Source organism: Anser anser (genome assembly GCF_964211835.1).
Source record: "Anser anser genome assembly, chromosome: 8".
NCBI classification, from domain to species: domain Eukaryota; kingdom Metazoa; phylum Chordata; class Aves; order Anseriformes; family Anatidae; genus Anser; species Anser anser.
Genome location: NC_139728.1, coordinates 20,782,612 through 20,810,353, shown reverse-complemented (window position 1 = coordinate 20,810,353; position 27,742 = coordinate 20,782,612). Strand labels below are relative to the sequence as shown.

Here is a 27,742-nt window from a genome sequence, read left to right as displayed (position 1 = left end):
CTGCAAAGTGAGGGGAAAATTATACCACAAGGGAGTCTAGCGAATTATATGGGTGTGTTCTGAAAATTTAAGAGGGAACTAGTTTCTAAAATATTTGCTAATTACATTAATTACATCCTCTTTCTGTACAGGAAGTATCAAGATGATTATATTGGGGGGAGGGAGGAAGAAAGGGTGTTAAGAAAGCACATTAAAAGACCAATTCCATCATAACTTCTTCCTTTTGTTCCTGCAAAACTTACACTTCACACAGGTTAAAGCTGCAAAATGAAAGAAGTAAGACTAAGGAAGCTTTTTTCCACATTCAAGGACAAGGCACTCAGCTGAAGTCTCCTAGGTCATAGGCGCTCATGGAACCATCTATTTTACCATGGAGTTAGCTTGGAAGAGTCTAGCATCCCAAATATTAACACAGATTACATGTTATCCAGCCTTGGCACCTTGATCTTCAGTGTAATAATATTAGTAGCATTTAGAAAGCACTTGTCACTTCTCTACACTTCAGGATAGAAAACAGAAACAATAATGTAGTGGCTGTTATAACACCATATAGTTCCCATGCTCAATCAGTACCTAAAAACTTCTGAAGCATGCACAGAATTCTTCAGACAGGCAGGCATGTATCCATGTATCCATGTGCTGACAACAAAGGATGAAAAATTTACTTTTTTCCCTAATGATTAGAGAAAGGACTCCTTGTTTATTTTCTATACATCAGTATTTTCAAAAGCGATTTATTAAGAAGAATTTCACTGAAAAAAAAAAAGAACTAAAGGAGATACAGATGTTGGAAAATAGACAAAGCAAAGGTGACATTATCTAAGTTATAGGTGAGGTATGACATAAGATTTGGACTTTATTGAAGATTTTGGAGTCTGAAACTGGGCAATCTTTTTGTCCTGCTGAAATGATTGTAACAGATGAGACAACACATCCAGAGACATGAGGCAGTGGCTTGAGCAAGGGCTCCAGTTCAGGTGTGCTTGACCACTAGGCAAAGGTTGCCTTCATAGGGTAACTGATTTTTAGTCAGGGACTGGACACTTCCTTGGAATAAGGGACATTATTGCCATCTTAAGTACAGGCAGCCCTTTGTATGGATATATGAAATACTGGAAAAGAGAAGGTTGATGGTGATTTTTGCAGCACAATACAATTAGAATTCTAGTAGAAATGTTTACAGAGTTACCAGCAGTTCTGAACTAGGACACATCTTTCAATACACATGAGGACACATTATCTTTCAAGTGTATACCTGCCCAATTATGAAGGCACAAAGATCAACTTTGCATTAACACAAATATATTTATTTTTTATCTTGACTCCTTGGCAGAAAGACTTCAGAACACGCGTGCTTAAACGAGAGGAAAGGACAGATTACAGGAAAGGAGGAGGGAAGGAAGGCTGATGCCTTGTGTCCTCAGCAATAAGTGCTGCACAAATGCTTCTAGTGGAAGAGTATACGATCACGGAAGTCTAATCTATGCTGTTGTATTTCTTATGTTGCCAGGAGAATATAATAACATAAGGTGTCCTTGAGCCAGGTCACTGTTGCTGTGTCTTGTGGCTTCTTTCTAGATTCAGCTTAGGAAGCATTCCATCTAACAGAGGCTGAACTGCAAGGCTTTGCCCCTTCTCCCTGATTTGGTCTCGTAGGTATTGAATTTCCAGCTGCTGCATTTCTATGATTTTCTCATTTTCCTTCTGTGCATTCAACCTCAGCACAGCTGGGCTGGACAGCAGTTCACTGGAGGGAGCTAGAAGATAAAAACAGAGAACAAAGAGCAGAGAAACAAAGGTCTAGCTCACAGTTCTATGGAATAAGCAAGGAAAGGAATAAGCATCTTTCAGAACTGAAGGAGTAAAGCTAAATAGTAAGATTTTGCAGTATTCACCAGAATGTTACAATATAACAGGTGCCATCAGGCAAGACAAGCTGGTACAATACAGGGACAGTAACAGAATTGTTCACTAAGGACAAAGACGGCTTCTGGAATGAGCCCTGACAATATGGAAACACACAAGAAGCACTGTTCACCTGGGTCTTGAATTGCTTGCTTCTTCTTGGTTAACCTTAGTGTTGACTGGAGGTCATGTACCTGGGTATAGGCCACCTTCAGTTCTTGCCGCAAGTCATTAATTTCCTTAATCAGACTTACATTTTCCTGCAAAAACAATGTGGTTTATGAGGAAAAGTACAGGACTATCTCAATAGCTCAGCAATATGTATCCTCATTTCCTTTGGAAGGACACTGGACAGCATAGAATCAGAATAAGAAGCAGAACATACTACATGCTTGTGGAGCTAGAGCAGTCAGTACTTTATGCATTTCAGATAAAAGCTACAGTACATCTGATATAAAATGTGACAGTATTCTAATCACATTAGCTCAAGAAGCTAATATCTGTTTTGCTTTTCTGACTGCAGCTTCACTCTAAGACATCATCTTCTCTGACAATTCAACAGGGAAGCTCAGGTCCTGTTCTGGGATTGATCCAATTAATTCAGAATTAATGTGAAGAAATCCCATTCCTCCCTCCAGGGTGCGTTATTTCGCTTTTCACTTGCCACCATGTGTCTGTTCACTTAAATGATCTCTATCTCCTTGCAGTTCTTCAAAGACTTTTTCATTAGTTATGACTGACATCACTTTCCAACACCCCTTCCACATTATTAAGAAATATATAAAGTGGATGGGGACTTGAGACACCTACTGTTAACATTTTGTTATGAGGAAAAGTTGGCCATGTATTTAACTTTTGTTCTTTTGTTGATCAGTTTTCAACCTGTAAAAGTTCAGCTTTAATTTCTAACAGCATACCACGAAGAATCTTGCCGAAGGTGTTGTGAAAGTACAAATGAATGCAATATGGTTCTCCTTTACTCACTGTATTGACAGGTTCAAAGACCTCAGCATAAACAATATGGGCTAAAACTAGTGAAGGATGATAAAATTGTTGCTCATGACTCATAAATAGAAGAATCACTAGCTAAATATTTCTTTTCTAATTCAAGAGGAGTGGAATTGTACATTCGCCTCTGTTCATTTGACAGTGAAATCACATCAACAGCTAGTATGAAGAGCCTCAATGATTTCAGTTATCTGTAATGGTTTTTCAGAAGTTTTGGAAAACAGCACCATTTCAGCTCCCGGGACTTCACCATAAACAGCAATATTTGTGAAAGATAGATGGCCAAAAGGTACACTTTTAACAGCAGTCTCATGCAACAGGAAACACAGTTAAACAGCAAGTGATACGAACAAGGATTACTGACATTTCAATATCGAAAAGATATTTTCAAGTCTTGATTCTTTTTGATTAGATGATAATTTTGGTTGATAAAGAAAACTATGTTGCCATGAGAGATATATGGAAAGCATGTGATTTGGTTCCTTATGATATATTAGACATATTAGCAACACACAAGAGTCAATGCAGTAGAAACAGACAACTCAGAACTGGTTAGTAACAAAGTACCACGCTTACAGCAATTTTCTGTATACAGATGCATTCAAGGAGTTCGAGTTGGCAGCAATAACTCAAGGTGCATGTATCTGGCAAGATTTTTAATAGCTCAAACTAAGACAAGTATACTTGTATACTTATATATAAGTATACTTGTATACTTATATATAAGACAAGTATAAGACAACTATGCTATAGTTTCCCTTCAGCTGAAAGTCAGTGACGCAGAGGCAGATTGTGGAATGTGTTAAGGTTTGAAGTTGTTGGGCAGGAACAGTTGGTCTTGCACTGGTTGTGTTGGACTCTAAATGCAGCATGAGGTGGTGACCCAATACAGCCTGCTCTGAAAATATAGTATTTTGTAGACTCTGACTTGTTTAATTCAATTCTTTAAACACAGACAAAATTTAGCTGCTATATGTTTATGACAGAGCTTGATCCTGAACAGGATAACTTTGGAGAATCAATCAGAGAAATTTTCTGGTAAACAGCTTTCAGGGTTACGTCACGCTATTTCTGTTAAGGTGCACTTTGGCATCGATACATTCATAAATTCACTCCAAGTGGCTGCATGCTGTTATCTATTGAAGATCTTACTTTTGGCCTATTAGCATAATACATAGTATCCTGTATGAGGTAATCTGGGCTATGTAGAAATGCTGTTTGGCTTGCTGGGTGCTAAAAAGGCTGCTGGCTGATGCTGATAATATTCTTCTGAAGAGGCATGCCATACGGAGAGATTAGCCTTTAATTCAGTCTTTGCATTCTGACAGTAAGCTTGCACTGCAATGAAATGATCATGCAACGGATTAAAATAAATGTTCACTGCAAAACTCATTGCCATAAGATGCTGTGGAAATGTGAAAAATATTTCAGAAAAGAGATCGATCAAATGCATAGAGGATGAGGACACCAGGAACAACTGCAGATGATGTCTGGATGCAATCTACAATCTCCTAAGTCCCTACAGTGCTGACTGTCAGAGAACAGTATGACACATAATAGAAAAGATCATCCTACACATGCTTCAGTTCAGGCAGTCTCACTTCGAGATTGTTCAGTATGTCTGTTCTTATGTATCCACGTGACCAAAGATGCCATTACAAATACAGAAGGCTGGAGGGAAAAATAACAGTCCAACAACAAGCAACTTGTCAATTGGTAAGAATAATTAAAATTATCTTGACATTTCTAATCATCTGTTGCAGCAGTCACTAATGGAATGTACCTATGAACAGTCACTCAGAGAGGAATGCACAGCTCTGAAAATGTAAGCACAACTGAGGAATTACAGAAATACAGAGCTAGAAGGCCATCAAAATGTCATTTACTTGTTCAAAGCAAGCCCTGACAGAAGTTTGTCTAAACTAGTCTTAAAAGCCTCCTGTGATGGACTGGAAGACCATGATAATTCCTCCTGGCTGTAAAGTCTCATTAATCTACTAGACTTCAGAGAACTGCTTTTTCTTTGAAGAAACTAGGCTGGTTAGAACCTTTGATATCTTCATCTTCCAGATGTTTTATTAATTCATTTTTAATCATCATTTCACGTTAGGCTTACCGGTCCAAGACATCAAGTATTATCATTATGAGCACCATCTGTCACCCTATTCCAGAAAGGAAATTCTTCAGTTTCTTTTCTGAAGCCATCTCATTTTGTATGAAAAGGAAGCATCTAATTCACAGAAGGAATAAAAAAAATTAAATCAAGGCTAAAGAAGAAGATCACTGCTGCCTGGGCCTGAAGGAGCACTATGAATACATAACAAAGGACAGATGATTTAGGAGAGGACTGAGGTCTAGAGATCCTGAGGAAGCATAATAAGCTAACAATGAAGAAAGAGCTAGTGAGGGGAAAAGGAAATGCTGACTTTCAAAGCAAAGGGAGACCAGGGTAAGAAGAGACTGTACAAGTGCTGTCCTCCCAGGATGTTGGATGTGGGCCTTTAGATCCTCTCATTCCAGATGAAAACAAATTAGGTCTTTGGCCCCAGCAGCCACAAGTTTATCCTGCCTCGTAAAGAACAAAGATTCTGAGAGGTCTCAGTACGAATAGGCTTATTTATCATTTGTTTCTGAACTTCCTTGGAAAACATGGATGTGAGCAGCAGAAAGTTCTTCTGAATTCAGACCAGTAGGCATTGGACTATGTGGCCAAAGAAAGCCAATCTTTTTTCTTCCTCCAAAATTACTTCCTAAACACCACCACACAGCAAGTGCAGCTCAGTACTCAGGTGCAAATTGACTATGATGGTAATTCTAAATACCGTTCAAAATAAAGTAAGTCCATCAATGGCTTAAAAAAAAATCCGGGCAGCAGAGATCCCTATCTCCTTTAACATTGGGAAGTGGCAGACAAAGGAAAGCATCCACAAACAGCATCATTTTCTGGCTTCAGAGATCTTGCTCTTTCTGTCCAGAAAACTGTTGAGCACTAGAGCTCAATGAATATTATCCTTGAATAGAAACTCTTGAAAGCCCTAGGCATTTCTGGCAAGGAAACAAACCAAAACTGTTTCAAAGTCCTAACAAATTATAGCACTATGGTGACTGAAGTCTCTTCTGTGCAACTGCTTCATTCTTACCTCCCTTAACATAAGGAAAAAGCTTGTTACCTGCATGATGCGCATGTAAGCAGCTTGATGGACTTCCTGATCCTTCACCACCTTCTTTTTCAAAGCTGCCAAATTCCTCTCAAGATACTCTCGCTGTCTCGTGTACTCCTTCTGCAAATCTACATCTACCTCTTCAGTCTCCACCTGAGAGGGCACAAAGTTTTGCCTCAATACACTACCACGTAATTTTGCCTCAATACACTACCACATAAATTCACCTGCAAGGAGAAGGCAAACGCAACTCACCATGTGAGAAGGCAACTCACCATATCCAATTGCTGCACATACTTGGTGTAGAGCTCACGGATCCCATGCTTCAGTTTTTTGTAATCCTGAATGAAGCCCACACAATTATGAAGATCCATTTTAAATCGTTTGATCAAAGTTTCCATATTTTGTTTCTGCAAGAATAATGTAGTTAGTGTTTAATGTAGATACATTCTTATTTGGCTCATCAGAGCACTCTGTCACATGCAATCTTCCTAGAAAGTCTAGCAAAACAGGTAAAAGCTCTCATATACTTTTACTTCCCTTTATTGTTTTAAAATACTTCATTAAAAACAAAACAAAAACAAACAAACAAACAAAAACTGATAGGGCACTGACTCAGTTAGGCTTCTGCCTCACTGCTTTGTTAAATCTGTGAGAATGTGTTGGTTGAAATTACATACAAGAAACTGGATTTTTTTAATATCAAATAGCTAACCTGGTTTCAGATTTGGAAGTTTTCTGTCATTGTTCCCACTTAACCAGAGAATCTCCTGTTCCCTGGTCCTTGTACACAGTATTCCTGAAGGACCTCTTTGCTCAGATTAATGCTTCTGCAGTGTTTCATTCCCCCCTGTTTCATTATGCAGGACCTGTGCACTGCTACCTCATACCTTCTGCCTCTCTCTGTGCATGTTGTGATCAGTTGCCTTTAGTTTCTGCTGCAGTTGTGTGATGTTCAGTTTCAAATGTGTGCTCTCCTTCTGGAATCGTTCCAGTTCCCCCTCCATCTGAAAGGAAGCGGGGGGGTAATCAAGATTAAGAGAAGACATTATAAAAAAAATAACACATAACAGGAGAACCAGAGACGAGAAACACAGACTTGAGGGAGTAGATCCCCCTTCAGGTTGAATTACATACAACATGAACCAAGACAATTTTGGAACAACACTGCCCTCTGCCAGAGTACAGAGAAAACACTCAAAAAATGCCTATTCAATCCCATTTTGAGTTATAAGTATTTAAGTGATGCGATGCCTCTTCGTTTCCTTGACCTGGACTGGAGCTGTACTGTTCCACCTGAATAAAAATGGGTGAGGTATAAATTAATAGTCAATACTGGAAAAAGCAAGTGCAACGATAAGAACCAACTGATACTGAAAAGAAACAAATCCATGAAAAGCTGTGATGACATGTAGAATACGGGGGAAAAAAGCCCTAATGCTTCAGCATTTACTGACATGAGATGGTGACCAGAGAAGAGGCTAGGGCTTTCATCATGATAGTCTGACATGCATATAAAATGTTCGCTAGTTATTTAAAAGGCTTTCATTCTGAATAAACAGACTTATGAAAACTAACAGATCACTGATTAGCTATTGAGAGATCACAGTAAGATCCTATCATGAGTAAGTTGCCTCAAAAATTTTTCTGCAAGCTAATTATGAACACATGGAAAGTTTCCATGGATTAGCTGATGAACCTAATTCCTAAATTGGGTTATATTTGCACAAATCTGTAACTTTGTAAGAGAAGTTCACTCTCTCTTCCTCCAGATCAATAAATGCAGTGTCTTGCAAACTCTACAGGGTGCATGCAGGACAACTACATAAGGATGAGATCTATTTTTAAGCAAAAAGTATATTACTCAGAGTCTAGAATAAAATACTGAAAGAGGAGCTTAAATAGCTGTATTGATCATTGGTACCATGTAACACAAAAAATAAATAGCAGGTATTGTGGGTAAATATTTTTATTAGCTGTAAACATACTGAATCAATGCTGTGTATCCTTGAAAGAAGTTAAGGAACAAACAGGTGAACCTCCACGGGACCTGCCTGGTCATCTCTGTATTCAGCCAATGGGTTTAGAAGCAGAGGCCAAATGACAGTGTTACTCACCTCATGGATCTGCTCATTCATCGTTTTGGTATCATTTTCACGTGATCCTATTTGCTTCTTAAACTGCTCTATTCTGTGGTCCAGTACAAACTTGAACTTTTCCAGTTCCTGATTTTTATTTTTCAGATCATATATATGCTTCTCCTGGGAGAAATATGTACAGAGTTATGAATCAGCCACAGCACTCTCAAACAGATCCCTAGAACGATATACAAACATGGCAGAGGCCAAAACAGCAGTCATAGATCTAATGGAAAACTAGGCTTCATACACCTCACACAGATTGGGTGGGTAGGAAGGGGGCAAATAATGCAGAGATAATGTATAATCCTAAAAATCCCAGAATGGGGAATGAGAAACTCAACACTTGAGCTCCCAAAAGCTCAGAATGTCAGTAAAACACTGAGGTCCCAAACTAAAGACTGCAAATTCTTCAAATTAAAGTTGAGCTTCCAGTCACGTGATATTAACGCAATACAATACTGTCAAAATAAATACTTGTATTAAATTAAGGGAGGGTGACTGATATCAGCCAATTGTCCAGTTTCTTACCTTGTCCTGGATAGTGTTAGCTCTCTCTTCAATTTCTGTCTTCAGCGCCACAATGTCCTTTTCCAGTGACTTAATTACATCTTGCAGCTTCTGCTGTTCCAGTTTCATTTCCTCGATGTCACTGTTTCGTTCCTTGAGCTCTTTCTGTAGGCTGCTCAACTGGAGAGGCAAACAGGTAAGAGCTTAACAGTCTCCAGAAGCTGTGCACCACTTAACTACCATACTTTCTAAGTTACTTTGAAGACAGTGTAGGATAAAGTTTATCAAATTAAGACATTACAGGATTTAGATATCACTTCAGGAAGGGCATTTAATGTGCTGGTGTCTAAAAGACATCAGAACAGAAAGCAATACCATGATGAAAGACTGCGGGAAGGTAGAGAACCTCTATGCCTCCAAAATAGATACTGAAGAAACTTGAAAGAAAAAATGTCCATCCAACATCCTCAGGCAAATATAATGCCCAGCTAGTAACAGAGCTAAAAGGTTTTATGCCTCCTTAAAAACTCAAGGAGTAAGAACAATAAAAAATGATGATGTGTACAAAACACAAAGTGTATTGCATTAAATGAAGCAGTAGAAGTATTTTTCTAACATAGTAGCACATCGGGTCTTGGAAAAATGAAAAGGTTCATTTCTTTCCCATTATAGGAGGAACAATATTATTATTTATGATTTCAAACTACATAAGATACAAAAAGTGTACTAAAAATAACACACACACTGCTCTATCATCTGTCTATAACCATATCAACAATACAATCGGCACACATCTTCTTCTGCACAAATATCCTGAAATATTCAAACTGATATAAAAAGGGACAACTATTCTCATATGAAATGCCAAATATTTACAGACTAAATATTATTAGGCCTTAACATGTCATTAATCATATTCAATTCTTGGCTATAGGTCTCCATGTTACAGGTGTGATCCTATCACAGAATAAGAGATACCCTTTTATTCATGACTCCTATTTCTCCCTTCAGTTGCAGATTTGATTCTTTTTCTTCTACAAGTCGCCTCTCATACTTGATTTTGATATCTAGAATTTCTCGGTCTTCATCTTCTTCAATCTGTTTCCTAATTTCTTCATGTGCTTGAAGCTGCTGCCTTATATCCTCCTCTGCCTGCAGTTAGGAGAAGTAAATATTAGAGAACACAAAAGTAAGAGATCAACAAAGAGGGTAATTCTTTATCTGCAACTGTCTTTCTCCTGGGAGGGCCCACCCGGCCCACCCTAGTAGCGGACTCTTCAACAACAATATCGTTTAAGCTAACAAGTTCTGAAGGGATTAAAGTCACTTAAAAAACTTAGAAACAAAAAATTCTTAACTTAAAGCATCCAGGTCTTAAGAAGACTACAATATTAGAAAAAAAAAAATCTGAAAATCTAGCTCAAATCAGCAAAATTGTCCAGGCAGAAGCAAATGCAAACATGAGAAACACTTCAGAAAATCTTTTTAAGTTGCTGTTTCTGATGCATTAATAACCAACAAACATTAATAACATTAACAACCAATAAACACTCAGTTTTCCATCGGTCTCTGTATCACTCTCTTCTCATGTTCTTTCCTCTCATTCTTTCCCTATTGGTGTTGCAACATAGGGCTGCAATCAGTGATGTTGATGGAATTTGTTGGCATTAGATGTATCAGCATTGGTTATCTGGCTACCCTATCTGGCCAAGTCTTTGACCTCAACGTGCAGGAATTTCTTAAGTACTCAGGGTATTCCCCAAATTATGCAGACAGGAAGCCCAGGGACTTAGTGTCAGTGGTGATTTCAACAAATGGGAGCTGATCTGTCACAGAATTCACCATTTTAGACATGCTATCTCTTCATTAGAACAAGGTGATTGAATCTTTCTCCAACTGCAGTTAAGTGTATCATCTAACACACATTAATAAACAGGAATTCTTAGATATAGGAGAAAGAGAGGCAAATAGAATGCCCAAGGATATCCTCCTTAGCAGGTTACTTGCTGAATGCATGAAGCCCAGAAAAGCTGGTAACTCAGCTGGGGTTTTCCTCATTACTATTCTACCTGCCGACATATTTCCCCAAGGTTACAGGCAGATTAGGATTTGAATGAAGGGAGCCAACTTTCCCTCCTCTAGGGAACATTTCATCACAGTTGGAAATAAACATAGTCAATAATTCAAACTGTCAATCAAGTTTCCTACCTCTTCCAACAGAACAGATTTCTCATTAAGTTTTTCCTCATAATATACTGTTAGCTCCTCCACAGTCCTGCTTTTGCTTTCCTCCAAATTGTGCAGTTGTTTCTCATATTCCTCCTGCATCCTCTGGGATTTCACTTGCAGCTCCTGGTATTTCTCATTTTCCATTAAGAGTTTCTTATTACTGTCAGATTCTAGTAACAGGAAACATATGGAACTGATAAAACTAATAGTAAAGAGAGGTGTATCCTATCCTTTTGCAGTTATCAATGTCTTATTTTCTACTGTCTTTTTGGCAGCTGGTTGCAATAAGTTATACTAGAAGCACCTCATCACTTTCTTCATCAGATATACAGGGGTTTTAGGCTCTGCGGCCATACAAAATTCTACATCAGAAAACCATCTCTTGGGTTTCCTGCTCTTCCTTTTACTTATCACTTCGCTAATAATGCCCATTCCAAAGCTGTCATTCACCCTTCTCAGTTTTGTTTCCGAATATTCCATTGTATCCCTGCTCACTGCAACAGAAAAAAAAAAGTTCTGTTCCAGCTTGAACAAGTCCAAAACCTGCACCAAAATCTCCTAGTTTGCCATAACAATAAATGAATAATAGCCACTCTAAGCATTCTCTTGAGAATGTCAACAATGACAGAACTGTAAAACTACAACTGCTACAGAGGATGAGTCTTATGGGTGGACTTGATTTTTGGTACTAATTTGCAGTATTTCTGCTTTATCTTGATTAAGAATCTGGGGTACAGGTATTTCCATGTTGTGCACCTTGTACATTAATTAGCCTGCTTGCTGAACTGTACGATATCACTATTATTGTACAGTGAGCTATAGTATAAATAAGGACATTATTAATCTCAGGAACAGAACATAAAAGATACAGTGCCCACATGCACATTCTCTTGCTTGTGCATGCTGTTAAGACAAACTTTTGGTTTGTGATAACTGTATGACATACATGCATTTTTTCCTTGTGCTTTGCACTCTAGTAATCTCTTCCCATCATGTTACTTGCTAGGAATCTAATGCAATTGCTTCACATTCTAGTTATAAACATTTGTTGCAGTCTAACCTAGGTCTTGCATCTCCTTGGCCTGTTTATTCATCAGCTCAGACAGTTGAGACTGGTGTTGCAGCTCCTGTTTTTCTTTTTCTGCCTGCAAAATCTGGTAAAGAATAAGAAAAATAAATTTTCATTAAAAAATAGGCAAAGCAGTGTCCTAATTCTTTGAGTTCTTTCCCATGATGGGGAACACATACACAACAGATTTATGTTTGAAATCTCTCACCAAAAAAGCAGATACCATGCATTACAAAAACAAGTTTTCCCAGAGATTAATTCACTACAACAAATTACAAAACTAAGGAAGCTAAAGAAAAGTAGCAAATGGACTTCATATAATACAAGGCACTGTATAACCCTAATTTAACAAGAAAAGTTTGTCAGCCACAAAAACCTCCACTTCTTTGTGTGCCTGTTTGAGGAGAATTTGCAGTTCTGCAAATTGCTGTCAAGATAAGAAAATTCAAGCTGCTTCCTTTCTCACTTGGAGGAACGTTGAGATCCTAAAACACTGACATTCAAACTGAGGCTTGAACACCATTTTCTTGGAATGTTCTACTACCACTACAAACGATTTAATCTAAAAAAGCACTAAGAATTGGAAGAAGAAGATGAGTGAGAAGTTTCACAGAAAATTTGGAGAGAACTGCCATGGGTACAACTTTCTGACCTTCTTCTCATAACTACTGTACGTGTCTTGCATAAACAGAAATACTCTCTTTGCCTACTGGCCACAAAAACTAGAAAGGCTAGCCCCAAACCTGCCTAAATCTGTCATTCTGTTTAATCTTAACACATACTGATACTCATACAGCAAGTACAACTTCCCTGCCTAGAACTTTTATTCACTTTCAAAGGCATTTGCTTGCAAGCTTATAATAAGAAGTTTCAGTGTAGCTGAGATTAATAAAACTCTATAGCCAAGCACTACCTACGAAAAGACCTGAAGAACACCAGAATAAAACTGGCACAGGTAAAACACAGGTAGAGGAATCTGTAAGAAGTTAAAAGGTTTTCTTCTGAAAGGTCAAGCTGTACAAAAATGAGAAAAAACAGAAAGGTTAAAACTCTGGTTACTTAAATAAAATAAGTAAATAAATAAAAACCCCACATGAAAACCACCAAAACCCACCAGAAACACCAAAGAGCCTGAGTATCAACCTGAAAACATTAAAACGAGTAATTAAATTTCTCAAAAAAAATCAGAAGTAGAAACCTGTCAGACTATTTGCAGAACCAAAAGACAAGAAAGATATAAAAAGGAGCACTTGAAAATGAAAAGACCATAAAATAATAGAACTAATTAGTAACTTAGCAAGCTTTCACTCTGGAATCCTTTTTTACGTGGAGTCAAAATACTGTTTGAAATGGCCATGTAAAACTCAACATAAGTGCTGACAAATCACCAGGACAGGATATTATTCACTGAAAATATTGAAAAGAACATAAGGATGACAGAATTGAATCGTGATATATGGTGGACAGTCTCTCACTTCAAGCCATATGACTGACAGTGAAATTGCTATTGCATCACTTGCATTCTAACTTTAGAAAGGCTCCAGAAATATAGCAAAATCATACAAATGCAATAAATCATAAAGCTGGTGTGTGCACCAGACAGATGGACGGAGTAGAATTGGTGGACGCAGATAAATAAGACACTGGGAATAATTATTACAGCTTTTGCCTTTCAGGAAATTCCTCCTTCATGACCATAGGGAAATCAGTAAGTACATGAACAGGAGAAATCCAGGGAATATATCTTACTCCTGTTTTCAAAAAGCATACAAGACACATCACTGAGTATTTTTAAAAATGCTAAGCAGCCAAGGCATAAAGAAGAAGGCATTAAGAAGAACAATTGTTGGATCCTGCAGCAGGTGCAACTTGCACTTGATGGAGGTTTTAAAGCACGGTCCCATTTCTACTCAAGGGTGATATAGCTTACTGATCCCTGGTCTTAGGCAGCACTTACTGCAGAAACTGCTGAAACTGTTTTCTCCCAGGCTACCTAGGAGATCTCTTGCTTCCCCTCAGTACCTATGAGATATGTTCATGCTTTACAAATATCAAGAACATCTTTATTGGAAAGGAATATTTCACTTTTCAGATGCCTTATGGCATTCATACATATTTAATGCAAGTTTGAATTTAACTCAAAAAGGGAAAGGGAAAGATTTCTTGGTATTTGGCACTGAAGTATAAATCCTACCTGGTGTTTGGTTTTAAGGGAGCCTATTTCCTGAGTGAAAATGTCTTTTAATTCCTTTATTTTTTCATTATAGTTCATGTCCTTGAGATGTAACTGGTAATCATTTTCTGTCTGTAGCTCTTTCACACGAATCTGCAGGTCTAGCATTGCTTGACTCTGTTAGGATATGGATGAGAAAATATTTATTTTAATAGATTATTTGCCACTAGCAACAACTTATTAAGGATGTTTTATCTATATGCACATATTTATGAAAAAGACAGCCTTTGCAGAGAATTTTTAGCAAGACAGACCAAGAAGTTCCAGAAGTAAAATTCCTTTCTTATTTTACAAGATGGTTTATAAAATGCAGTTCCTGACTTTTTCACCACATTAAAACTACTCACAAGTGATTGGGGGAAGTATTAGAGAAAAGCCTAAGCTTTATCCACATTTGCTGCAAATACAACACTGTTTGCATATTAACAAGCAGCTGCAGCTACTTGCTGTAGCCTCTTCTTATGAAGAAAGTCATGAAAACCCCCTTAGACAAATAGGCACAGCTAGTAAGAAACATCTTGAAAATGTAATTCATAAGCTGTAGACCAGGAATCCTATGGTTCATATAGACAGGTTGCTCCTCCTACCTTCTCTTCTATATCTGATCTCATGATCAGCACTTCCTCAGCATATTCAACTTCCTTTTCCCGTTTCAGTATCCCACCTTCCTTGTCATACACCTTCCAGATCAATATGGAGCCATCCTCTGAGGCAGTCAGCAGAAATTGGTCATCGTTTGTTACAGACATCTTAGAAGAAAGAGAAAGTAAAATAGTCGAGACTTTTATTTCTAAAGACAGGACTTCTGTGAATGCTCTGATCTCCATTCCCCACATGCAGGCTCAGACTTAGTTTTAATGTATTATGCTATGAAATGGGAAGGAGAATCAATGCTAAATGAGACGTGCAACTGGCACAGTAGGGAAAAGAACGTATTCCATGTTACCTTTGTAACAGCACCTGCATGGGCTTGATACTCATTGAAATCCTTGCGCAAAGGCAAGGGGTACTTCATAGCTCGAATTGTCCCCAGAGATGTACCAACAAATACCATGTTCCCAGAACGAGAAACAGCTACTGCAGTATAGTCAACATCAAAAGCAGGCACTTCATGCTGGATCTAAAAAAGAAAAACAAAAACCAAACCAAACAAAACCAAAACAAAACACATAGAAAAACACCACGTTACATTAAGTTCCCCCAGATTATTTGATTACTTATTACATGAGCAATTGTCATATCACTGCCTGCAGCAAATAAAGCAGTTTAAAGAATCTACATGCCTATAGAAAAAAAAAACAAAAACACAAACAAACAAACATTAACAATAATTAGTATTAAGCTTTATGCACATGTGCACTTAAAATTTTAAGCCAAGTTCCATAAATCAATCTCTTCTGAAAAATGTAATGCTTACCGTGTACAATTTAATATTGTTCTGGATTAAAAATATATACATGCATGTAGCCTACAGAGGTAGATCGAATACCCTGATATTTCAGCAAAACAGTCAATACCATATTGCAAAGTTAGTATGTTAGTGGGATTAGAAGATTTCTAGGTAAATCCAAGTACGGTTATAAAGATATAAAACTACAACAGAATCTCAAGTTTCATGCTAAAGGACATAAGAACACAAGAGAAGTGTCAATAAATACTGCAGCTATCAAAAAAATCTCTAATTTCTACTTACCAAACAGATAAGAAAACCTAAGCACTAACACCCTCCCCAGAGAACTTAGCTAATACCCAGAGCACTTGTTAGCTCACCAAAGACTCTGAAATTTCTTTGAGGGTTTGGTCTGATCCAACAGCAAAGATGATTTTGGCATCAGAAGACAGAGCAATGCTGCTGTAGATGCAGGACTTGAGCACACACTCCGTCTCCCTTTTACCTGTCAATAAATTCCACTCATACACAGCACCGTGTGTGTCACAGGAGACAAATTTTGCATCATCTGCACTCCATTTTACTGCACGTATCTGGCAAAAGCAAAACACACCAAGGACCCCAATATGCAAATTATATAGTAGAGAGTCATTTTACTGGTAAAACCATGACAACTTTGGAACCATATTTCTCAATTTTACTTAAGTAGCTTAGGTATATTTCAGATAATTCCATTTCAGCATTCAAGAATAATCAATACAAATTACCTAATGGCCACGCTGACAGAAAAAGCTCATTTCAGTAATAAGCAGTATATTTTATTTTTATGATTTACTGTTGGGATATTTCTCCTAGTTCAGCTATCTGCAAATCATTCTCATTTAACATAAGGACTGACTCTCTAGATGTATGTAGTGAACACATACACTAAGTAGCGAAATTGACTTTTGTACTCCTTGTTCTAATTTTTGTGTCAAAGGTTATACTTCACCTTTTCAAAATGCATCTTATGAACTAGTCCATGCTTTAATGAGTTGTACTGTTCAGGATTTGTTTACTAACCTTCCCACTGTGTCCTTTTAGATTATTAGTATTCTCAAAGGTGGTGCTGGAATAAATTTGAATCACATTTCCATTAACTGCAGCAAAAAGATGGCCTCCATTACTGAATGAGCACTACAAAAAGAATATAGCCAACTGTTACTGTAGATGCAGTGGATATGAAAATTCATGCATTGAATTCCAATGACATCATGTAACATCTGAATGCTACGTAAGGAGCATAATCAGCCTCTTATCACTTTCTTAGTTGGTGCTTTCCCCTGTAAAATCCAATCCTCTAACATTTCTGAACAAGCGACCCCTTCAATGGCTCCCAGGCCCACAGTTATGCACAGGTCTCCGGGCTCCTTTTCCAGTAGTCAGAAACCTTTTCTCTCTGCTTTGATATCCTAACTCCTACAAGGATCTAACAGACAGTCATCTAAACCGTCATTTTTTTCACCCCTCTGCTCCCTGTAACTCCCGAGTTTCATTCTTGCATCACTCCTTACCTCTTCACACTTTCTCACAGCAAACTCCTTGAAAACATGCATGTCCTCATATAGTAGACTTAGAAATCGTAGTTTGTCAGAAAACCCAACCAAACAGAAAAGGCCAGTGGGGTGAAGTGATACTGTGTGTGCCTCCTCCCGAAATTCCTTATACAGCTCCAAAGTGCTGAAAGACAAAACCACTGTGCAGTATGGAACAGTACAAACTCCCTATGCACACCTGACAAGATAACATCTGGCCCAGCAGACGCAACTGCAGGTACAACCTGACTTTGCCTTATCCTTGAGGAAATCTGTAAGTATTTGGTTAAGTGATGATCACACAGATATTACAGGAACAAGGGCAAATGTGAACTTTCTGGTTCACAGAAAAGGTGGGGAAAGTGCAGGAGCAAATCCTTTTTTACGGTAATACAACAAAGAAGGTAGGTGAAGCTCTGTTTGAAAACCTACACAAATGTATCCTCTAAGATTTGTTTTCCTTCCCCTCACCCCCACTGAACCTTAAAAGTTGGACTCATTTTGCTTCAGAACTACAGCCATCAAGCAGGAGATGGGACAACAGTATCTTAAGGTTATTGTCTGTAGTCTTAAGGACAACTGATCTCAAGCTGAATGAAACGTTCCTCAAGATTCTTTTTCCAAAACACATGAGAAGTTAAACACAAATTTGGCTTAATAGAAAAGGCTATGGATTCTATCGACACTGTTTTTATAGGCACTGCATACATATACTGACCAAATCATGTCAGTAAGACCATTTGTATCCCACACCACACAAGAATTTTAGTGGAACACTGTCATTCATATGAGCTTGTGCTGTCGCCCGCTCAATACAATATACAAAAAAGCAGGAGATAGTAACAAACAAAAGCAACTCTTTACTTTGTCCTGTAATTCCAGATGCGAACAGATCTGTCCAAGGAACAAGTAGCAACAATGGGTCTCCGAATACAGATGTCCAGACCCGTGATCGAAGCAGAATGTAATGGGAAATGCAGATATGCAAAATGACTTGATTTCTCCTGAGAACAAATGAGAACATTCAACAAAATATCAAGTATTTCACTGCAGGCAGTAAGTCAGGTAAGAAATCTATCATAGCTCTTTGTGTACAGCAGATTTGAGGAAGCCACTTAACCCTGTCACTGCACCAGTCTGAACATAGCCCTAGAAACACAGAAGTGTTAGGATCAGTTTCAACTTTATAATTAATAATCAAGAGAAGTGATGCAGGGAAGATGCAGGCACCATAGTCCTCATACACTATAGAGAGCACAACATAACTGTAGGTACCGAGAGAAATACAAGTTAAATAAATAGAACTGGACCTCCAAGAACTCAGTTAAGACGTTATGGTCAGACACATATTTAGAAGTATTCAAGTGCTGAATGATAAGCCAATTAACCAGGATGTTAGCTATTACATGCTGGAAATGAAGCACCAATAACATTTTAGGCTACATGTAGAAAAAGGTCCCATAACTACAAAACCCTTTTGTGTAAATATTTTTTTGTATTACTGTACACAGGCTAGGTATTTAACCCCATACAAGTTGAAATGCTGCTGAAATACAGCCCTTAGAGAAGCATACAGAGCACTTCATATCATGAAGTTTAAGGGTTCAGACTCTAGCTAACAGATTTCATGAGAACACATCACGGAAAGTGACACTGAATAGCCTGTGCCATTACAATACACGCCTTACTGGGCATGCTGGTTGTGGAATGTGGAAAGGTTGCACTCACCTTCAGAAGATCTGTGGAGGGCATAGTAAACATGTAAAGCTGATTTTTATTTGTATTAACAACCATTGTTTCCTCAGAGGGGCTGAAGCATATACATGTAATATCCTGGCCGCGTGACTGCTTTGGCTCAGTGGTGAACAGGTCCTGAGGAAGCTGCACAAGAAAAGTATCCCATGGGATATTCCAGGTCTCCACATTCCAGTAGTAGGCATATGTGCACACATACATACATGCTTTTGCTGTAATGCTACCCTAATAAGTACATACATACTTACATACAATGTAAGAGTAAGAGTTCTCTCAGTAAGAGAACTTGGATAGTAAATAGAATACAAGTTCTGCCAGGCAGGGAACAGCGTTCAAGATAACATAACCGTACCTACAACAATGAAGCTGAAAAAAGCATCAGAGGACATTTCAGCAGGAATCTTAAAGGCTTGACCAGATCACCAGAGTTAAATGTTCTTATCCTGGGACCACAGGAAGTCAGTGCATACTGCTCCTTATAGACCAGTTAGAAATCTTACTAGATTACTTAAAAGTGCATTGTCTCATTAAATCTATACTGAATATCTGAAGGGAAAAGAGCTTTGCCTTGGGGAAAAAAGCAGACTAATTTTTCAGAACTGATGTAGACTATTTCTTAGCTCCCAAGTCTCCATAAATACAAGTTTCTTAAAGGTTTCCTGAAGTTTAGCAACCTCAAAGCATACTTAACATGTAGAACATGCAGAGCTGCCTTGCAAAAGGCTGTCACTGACCTTCAGCATGACCTCTGGCAAATCCCTGCCTTTCTACATCACCAGGACACTTAGCCAATGCTTATAATGTGTTTTAAAGATGCATTTAAAATTATTAATAACTGACTCAGAAAAAACCCTCCCACCTGCCAAAGCAGGTCTCTGCTGCATAATTGCTTAGAAAAGCTTTTATCTCCCTACCCAGATTTCTTGACTCTCCTTGTAGACTTCCTTTTCCTCAGTTTTCTCAAACAGAAGAACAACTCCTGGGCTACATGAACATGCAAAGCCTTTAGAATAGGCTGCAACTGCAGATATTTGAGGCATAAAATCCTGTTTTGAACCATTATCTTCAGAAGCCAGTTCACAAGAGACTTCAGAATATCTGCAAGCAGTAAATGCATAAAGACTTAAGTATAGAAAGGACAAAACAAGAATGTTTATCATCAGCAACAAAAATATAACACATTCATAAACAGGACAAGAAGGAAGTGAATGGCCTGCAACTAGTCTTCATGCACAAGTATGAACCTACCAGTAATTCTGCAAAGATTTTGAACCTACCAATAATTTTGCAAAGATTTACCTCTCATATTCTTTTGTTGTTGTGCCACCTTCTTTTTTGGGTGGTTTTCTGTACTCTACACTTGTCTGCCAGCACAGCTCTCCATTTTCAAACAACATAAGTTTGCCTGTGTCAGTGCCACATATAACTTCTTCCTCAGAGAGCCAGGCATGGCACAAGTAGTTTTGTGGCTTTCCCTTTTGTAAATTCGTCTGCTTCAAAGTTCCCTCACTGTATTTAAAAAGTTTAAAAAAGCCATTTCCAGTGATACAAATACGTGCATTGTCTTGAGGACTAAAGCTCACCTATGGAACAAAGGAGAGAGAAATTACTTCACATAACTATGTTCACTTTCAGAACTTAGAAAAGGAAAAAAAAAGAAGCAAGTTCTAGAAAGGTTCTAGATACAGGAAATAAAATGAGGGGAAAAGGTTTACAGAAACATACAGGAATACAGAAGAGAGTAAAAAAATCGTAACCGTATATTGCAGTTCTCCCCCTTTCAGAACTGTGTATATCAATTTTATACCATGTTATGGATTCTATGATTCTATTAAGCTAAGAAGCCATCTGAATCACAATGTAATACGGAAGTTGTCTCTTCCCTTCAGAATCACAGAACAAAGGCAAAAATACATCTTTACTACAGATTAGCAAGTTTTTCAGATAGCCAGCTACCTGAAAAGTGAGACCATCCATCCTTAAAAGTGAGGAAGAACTTTTGCATTTCAGGAGAGGCAAACCTTACTCATGCATTTTAATTTGTAGAATTAGGTATGTATTGATGAAAACAGTGGAGTAACCACCTCAATACCCAAGAAGGACAGCAGGGGTAGTTAGACCTGTTTTTCATGCTTAATGGGACCTTAGACAGCAGTTATCTTCCAATCCTCTCTTCAGGAGCTGATGCCAGTCACCCCACCTCTGCTTGCAGCTGTACCCCAGAAAAAAAATGGCAGCTAGGGTCCAATCAACGCGCATAATGAAAGCCTCTTACCTTCCTGCAAGAAAGATACTGAAATAGGTCAACCTAAGCAGGATGCAAGAACTGTTTGAGTGGCATCATCCTGCTCCCAGCCACTCTTTCTGAGATACTCCTCTGATCTGGACATAGAATAGACTGCAGGAAGAAAAAGGTGCCCAACCACACCGAGAGCTTCCAAGATGTGTGTTAAGCCTACTTAGCACAGCCAGTATATTTCATGAGTGTTTCTCGGGGACACAATGGACACGTTGCATGTGCATTGGCCAACTGTGCTGGCACACACCATAGGTCTCCTGTGATATAAGGACATGAAAACGTCCATAAGAAATCAAAGAAAAATCTCATTTAGCTCTGTCCTGTTGCTGAGAGGGGCCAATATGAGATACCAAGAAAGGTTACGGAAATTGTGTAGAGTTTGCAGAGCCCTCCCCTCTCTCTCTTGCCCTGACCAGATGCCACATGGCCACAGGAAGACATCCCCTGCACATCCTTCGGGCTGGGATCTTTCCGGGCACTGTCATTCCCACGCATCACGGTGCAATGCTTAAGGGCCACACTCTCCCAGCTGAGTTGTTGCCTGTAAGATAACTCCCTCGGCACCTCGCTTTCACAGCGCCGACCCCCTCACGAATCACACAACCACGGTGCGATTGCGGGTGGCGATCCGGCCCGAGCGCGGTGCCGTTACCTGGCAGCCGCCGCCCGGGGCCTGGAGGCGTGCCGCCGCCACCAGCCGCCGCTTGTCCCACAGCCAGTATGCCAGCACCACCTCGGGGGGGCCGGTGGCGGCCGCCAGGTGCCGGCAGTCGGGGGAGAAGGCGAGGGACACGGCCGCCCCCCGCGCCGGGAGCTCGGCGGCCGCCAGCGCCCTCCTCCTCCGCGGCGGCTGCCCCGCCGCCAGCTCGTACACCGTCAGCGCCGGCTCCTCCGCCGCCGTCTCGGAGACGGCCAGGAACCGCCGGTCGGGGCTGACGGCCAGCGCCTGCACGCCCCGGCTCTTCTCGCGGCCTGCGGGGAGGAGAGCGGTCAGCGCGGCGGGGGAGCGCACCGCGACCGGGGACGGGGCCGGGGACCGGGGCCGGGGCCACCTGGGAGGAAGGCCTGCCGCCCGTGCTCGGTGTGCAGCCGGGCGCAGCCCGCCCCGGCGGCGTGCAGCACCTCCCGCTCCCCCACGAAGCAGACGCCGCCGCCGACCCGCGGCCGGCAGCCGAAGACGGCGGCGGGCTCCGCCACCACGGCCGCCATGGCGCCGTCGTCCCGGCAACCGCGGCCCCGGCGGAAGGGGCGGTGGCGAGCGCGTGCCCGGGGGCGGGGGCGAGAAGATGGCGCCGCTGGGAGGCCTGTCTGAGGAGTCCGCGGACTCCGGCTCGGAGGATTCCTCCCTCTCGGACTCGGAGGTGAGCCCGGTGCCGGCCCCGCGGGGCGGCCTGGCCCCGGCCCTGCTCCTGACCCTGCTCCTGTTCTCTCCGCAGCTCCAGGAGGCCTTCGCCAAGGGCGCGCTGAAGCCGGGGCTCAACGTGGTGCTGGAGGGGCGGCCGAAGCAGCCCAACGATGTGGTGAGCGTGCTAGCCGAAAAGTCGGTCAGAGAAACTCTCTCAGGCTCGATCTGGGGTTTTAGAAAGCTGGCGTTCTTTAATTACGGTGCCAGACACCCAGGGGATCTCTCACCCATGTGTGAGTGCCGAATTGTGCAGGCTACGGGGGTTATTTACAATCAAAATCGGTTTAAAAAAGAAAGATAACAAACATATCCACACTGTTTCCTAGAACTCGTTAAAGTATCTAAATATCCCTGACGCATGATCATTTGTTTCTGCTGGTGGTGGTCTTTGGGGATCTTCTGGTGTTTGTTGATAGTTAACTCAGGCACGCATGCTGAGCTAAGTCACTTACATGTCCAAGCACGTGTCCGTGCCATGAGTTCCTCACCTCATCTTTTCAGACACATCTTCCAAGCCTGGGTCCTCCTTTACGCTTAAAAAATTTCTAAACTTCTATCTGACTAAGTATAGTAAAGGTTTGACTTACCTGTTCATAAGACATTCATTTCAGATTTGGACAAATTTTAAGACATTCATTTCAGATTTGGCCCTGTAATTCTAACAGGGAGAGAACCATACATCCTTCTGACTTGGTATCAAGTGGGGTGCCGGGTGGGCAGCTCCCAGGGGGGCTGGGGTCATGCTGGAGCCAGAGCCTGCTGGGGTGGGGTGGGAGCAGGGGAAGGAGGCGTGGGGTGGCTTGGGGAGGTCAACTTGGGCACAGGAAGAACTCCAGTGCCTGGAGGTGGCGCAGAGTGCTTCAGAGAACCACTCAGGCACCAGTTTCCATCCCTGGGTGCTTCGATACTTGGCAGAGCTGAGGTTGAGCTGATCTGCTGTGTTTGGTCCTGCTCCAGCGGGGAGATGAATGCTTTCCAGAGTTCCCTTCCAGCTTGCATTGCTCTGGTACTTTTGGGAATAATCAAACTGCTGCTGAGGAGCAGTCCCATTTTGTGACCTGGATATTCATCTGTGGTGAGCTTGAATAGTGGTTTTTGTGTGTTGTTGCTCAGAGCTGTGCTTCCTTTTCACAGGAAGGTTTGAAGCAGTGCCTGGCTGAATTCAGACAGCAGCTAGCTTGGGTGGAAAGGCTGGATGTGACTTTGGGTCAGCTTACAAACGTTGTGGAATCTGTCTCACAGAATACTACTGACAAAGATGCTGTGGACCCTGAGAATGATTTCCAGAGAGAGATGAGCTTGTAAGTATAAAAAAGATTTCTTGTAGGGTCAGCATGCTTATACATGATATACACTTTATACAGTGTATAAAACCGTAGCTGGAAACTAGATAAATGTGCGGAAGTTGTCAGCATTAATATTGTACCAGAACCTAAATTGCTTTTAGTAGCACCGAATGCTGTAGGGTATGAATGTTGATATAATTCTAGATTAATTTTTGTTAGATCCCAGTATCAGCTAGCTTATGCGATGAGAGCTTAGATCAGCGCTGCGCGATGCTTGGTACCCTCTGACAGAGCTGCTGTTGTGCTGTCTCCCTAGCTACCGCCAGGCTCAGGCAGCGGTCCTGGAAGCCCTCCCTAGGTTGCGGAAGCTCAAAGTTCCTACTAGAAGGCCAGATGATTACTTTGCAGAGATGGCCAAATCAGACCAACAGATGCAGAAGGTATGTGCAGTGAAAAATAGCTTTCTTTCCTGTGCTGTGTGTTGGTTTTAGCCTACTTTATGTATTAACTGTGTGGTTTGTCAATAGTTACCTTTACCTCTTTGACAAAGATCTGTGACAGTGTTCAAGTCCGATATTTTTTTTTTATGGTAGGAAATGTCTTCCTGCTTAGATATTTCTGTGCAATGTAGGGGTTTCCATAACAGGCTGGAATGTACAGTAGAAGAGTGTGATTTATATTCTGTCCTGAATGTAATTAGTATTAAAAATGGAGATTTCTTCTCCATATATGTAACAGCGGTCGTAAAGTTGGCTGTGTTTATGCTCTCTGTCCTAAAACTCACAGTGAACAGGGGCATTAACGTGATCCTTTTTCCCCATTTAAGTATCACCCTTCATTTATACTCAGCATATTTGGTCTCTCTGATTTTAAACTGTGTGGTATTGAATTAAACTATCATGGATAGTAAGTCAGATTTGTGCGGGAGATAAGAGTTTCACAAAGTTGCTTCTCGATTGTGGTCTTTGTTCAAAATGGAGCCGTAATTCTTGGAAGAATCTACATCGTGTAAGTGAGACATGAGCTGGAGTTCATGTGTGTTTTGGTCATTGTTCTGATGCTGATAGGACCTTCTTAGAGAAGATAATCGTTAATAGTTTGTGCTGAGGTTTAACTCAACTCTACACATTACGGTTCCTTTCTTTTGCTGGCTTCTGCTTGAAGAACAGAGGCTTTTATCTCCTACTGCAGTCACAGCCTCAGAATATCTGCGTTGGAATCTTTGTAATCCCTTGTAACAGAAATTCCTTACAGAAATGTTTGTGCACAAGGAATGAATAGAAAATCAGTTTTCTATCGCATGAAAGGATTTTTGACTCTATAGAAGAGCTTTATTATTTTTTTAAAAATGACAAGAAAGAAACTATCAAGTCTTCTACATGTACCCGAGTATATTGACAGTGTGTGACAAGATACTCTTGTTTAGCTGTTCCAGTAGAGCCCCTTTGTATAAGGCTTTGTTTTGTCTGTATGAATTTTGTCTTTTGAATAAGATTTTGGCTACAGATTAGTTCAGGATTTTTTGTAGTAACTCCTAGCCTTGAACTGAAAGTAAGTTATGCCTTATAATCAGTGCATATACCAAAGAAAATAATATTGTATCAAAGAGGTAGCCAGCAAGTAATTTTGGAGATAAATTACATATTATCTGATTGAGAGGTATTTTCTTTTGGCATTCACTGCTGTTGTTCACATGATTATTGATTACAGGACTGCACAGCATTACTTTTGCATTACTGATCAATTTTGATTGTTTATTTTCCCCCAGATTCGTCAGAAGCTTAAGAGTAAACAGGAAGCGATGGAGAAGTCTGAAAAAGCAAAACAGCTCCGTGCAATGAGAAAATATGGAAAGAAGGTGAGGAGGAGCTACAAAAGAGACATATCTATGACAAGAATGTGGAGCCTGAGTGAGGAGCTTAGGAATTGAGATCCCAGGAGGCAGGCTAAAATATATGGAATCTGTCTAGTCTTTTGTATAGATACTTTGACAGGAGACAAAGCAAAACATGGGATACCTTTAAAAAAAAAAAAGCGTGGGTCACTAGAAGAAACAATACTAACATTCTGCCTTCTAACATTCTCAGGTACAAATAGAAATTCTCCAGAGGAGGCAAAAGGAGAAGAAAAATATGTTGAACGCAGTCAAGAAATACCAGAAAGGTACAGCTAACTTGTCTAAGGGAGTAAATGTGTAATGGAAATAGTGTAAATGCGTGAAGAATGTACGGTACCGTGATGTGTGGTGTCAGTCTGTACTGCTGGACAGTTAGCATGCAAGGCTGCTGCTGTACGGAATCATATGCATGTGGCAGTGAAAATCCTTCCAAGTAGCTGGTCTTCAGTGAGGGTGACTTGTCAATATTGCTTAGACTGAAAACTCTCATCTTCCGTGGTGGTAGCTGAGCATTTGCCTTTGCTCTTGCAGGTCTCTCTGACAAGCTGGATTTTCTAGATGAAGAGCAGACTTCGTCTCAGGGAAATAAAAAAGGCAGTGCAAATCAACGGACGAAGAAAGGGTGAGATTAAGAAAGAAAGATATTTAAAGGCAGAATCTCTGTTTTTTTTCCAGTTTTGTAAAACAAGAAAGATGTTTGAATTAATATTGGTGAAAAATAAGTCCCAAGTGTTTTTCTGTCCTTAGAGATAACTGTGGCCCAATAGAGCAGAGGCTGGAAGGTGCTAATTTCTGCCTCTTCAATAAGAGAGGAAAGGTTTACAATGGCTGATGGGAGTCCATCAGCAGATACATGTACTTCCTTCTTAGGAACTTCCTAAGGCAAGGTTTCTAAGCAGTGGTGTTGCTGGGTTGTTTTTCAGACCAAATGCCAAAAGACGATACAAAAATCAGAAGTTTGGTTTTGGTGGGAAGAAAAAAGGCTCAAAGTGGAACACAAAGGACAGCTTTGACGATGTATCTGGCTTCAAGTCAAATGTCGCTCACAATAAAGGCCCAGGAAAAGGAGGAAAAAAAGCCCTCAATGTAAGTACAATGTTGTGTGCAGGTGATCCTTTTTTGTTAGGAAGCCAGCCCTTGCCTCGGAGGAAGACCTGAGTAGATGCTCGGCGCCTCCAGCATCTGGAAGTAACAACTCAGTTGCAGACAGGGGGCTGAGGGTGGTGGTTTGGTGTCTGAGCAGGGAAATAAGTGGGGGAATTAGCATGTATTGTTTGTTGCTACCTCTGTCCCCAAACCTTCTTCTCCAGAGGTACTGCCACATAATCTCTTTTTAGTATCTTCCCTACGCTATAGAGCTAGAATGAAGTTAGGACATCAAAATAAAAATCTGAATTCATGCTCTTTTTGCAGAAGAGACCTGGCAAGAGAACACGGCAGAAAATGAAGAGCCGAGCACGCTAAGAGGATTGTGTTCCCCAGTGGGGCTCTTTTGTCTCTGTGTGTTGGAAGGTTTCTGCTGTCTCCAGGCAGCTAACCGTGGAGCAAGCAAGATGCTTCCAAATGGCAAGAAAAAAGTCAAAGGAAATTAGTGCCTTATCACTAATTTTATACTGTCTGTTCTGCTGAATGATTGCTTGCTATTTAAACCTTTGGTGTGTGAACGTATTAAATAGTTTACACAGAACTCAACTCCTATGTCTAATTCATATTTAGTTGTGTTATGAACGGTGGCTGAAATCTGCTGTGTTCCCCTCATTCTGACAGCTTTTTCCACAGCTGCTGTTGATACATACTTTGTGAACTTGAATTCTGGGTCATGTTGCTCATGTCAAAATGAGAAGTCTGAAACCTGTCAAAAAGTTGAAGAGTTTTCTTAGACT

At 40.4% G+C, this 27,742-nt stretch overlaps 2 protein-coding genes across 4 annotated transcripts; one reads left to right on the top strand and one right to left on the bottom strand.

Moving 5' to 3' along the window:
* Positions 1 to 145: 145 nt before the first annotated feature.
* Positions 146 to 23,413, bottom strand: CFAP57 (cilia and flagella associated protein 57; the record flags this gene model as incomplete). Of its 3 annotated transcripts, XM_083846441.1 has the most annotated exons (22): positions 146 to 1,757; positions 2,039 to 2,165; positions 6,084 to 6,227; positions 6,350 to 6,484; positions 6,965 to 7,081; positions 8,192 to 8,335; positions 8,744 to 8,902; positions 9,701 to 9,874; positions 10,931 to 11,121; positions 12,012 to 12,105; positions 14,215 to 14,370; positions 14,841 to 15,002; positions 15,200 to 15,373; positions 16,024 to 16,236; positions 16,706 to 16,819; positions 17,197 to 17,362; positions 18,082 to 18,221; positions 18,946 to 19,098; positions 19,887 to 20,070; positions 20,272 to 20,555; positions 21,924 to 22,243; positions 22,324 to 22,480. In XM_083846441.1, the coding sequence occupies 22 exons, from the start codon at positions 22,478 to 22,480 to the stop codon at positions 1,546 to 1,548; spliced, it is 3,720 nt and encodes a 1,239-aa protein (XP_083702567.1). In that variant the 3' UTR covers positions 146 to 1,545. The 3 variants fall into 3 exon arrangements, with proteins under 3 accessions (XP_083702567.1, XP_083702568.1, XP_083702569.1); XM_083846442.1 differs by lacking the exons at positions 21,924 to 22,243; positions 22,324 to 22,480 and adding an exon at positions 23,264 to 23,413 and having other exon boundaries at positions 147 to 1,757; XM_083846443.1 differs by lacking the exons at positions 21,924 to 22,243; positions 22,324 to 22,480 and adding an exon at positions 21,116 to 21,864 and having other exon boundaries at positions 148 to 1,757.
* EBNA1BP2 (EBNA1 binding protein 2) lies at positions 22,499 to 27,551 on the top strand. Its single transcript, XM_083846523.1, has 9 exons — positions 22,499 to 22,632; positions 22,708 to 22,791; positions 23,811 to 23,977; positions 24,279 to 24,402; positions 25,731 to 25,820; positions 26,050 to 26,125; positions 26,391 to 26,481; positions 26,783 to 26,945; positions 27,273 to 27,551. Exons 1-9 carry the CDS (start codon positions 22,558 to 22,560, stop codon positions 27,321 to 27,323), a joined length of 921 nt encoding a protein of 306 aa, XP_083702649.1. The 5' UTR covers positions 22,499 to 22,557; the 3' UTR covers positions 27,324 to 27,551.
* Positions 27,552 to 27,742: the final 191 nt, after the last annotated feature.

What these genes read in the sequence shown, in the direction of transcription:
- EBNA1BP2 (XM_083846523.1), top strand. Translation starts at nt 22,558, where the DNA reads ATGGCGCCGCTGGGAGGCCTGTCTGAGGAGTCCGCGGACTCCGGCTCG. An exon ending in TTCCAGAGAGAGATGAGCTT is followed by an intron (nt 23,978 to 24,278) that starts GTAAGTATAAAA and finishes CTGTCTCCCTAG; the next exon opens with CTACCGCCAGGCTCAGGCAG. An exon ending in AATCAACGGACGAAGAAAGG is followed by an intron (nt 26,482 to 26,782) that starts GTGAGATTAAGA and finishes GTTGTTTTTCAG; the next exon opens with ACCAAATGCCAAAAGACGAT.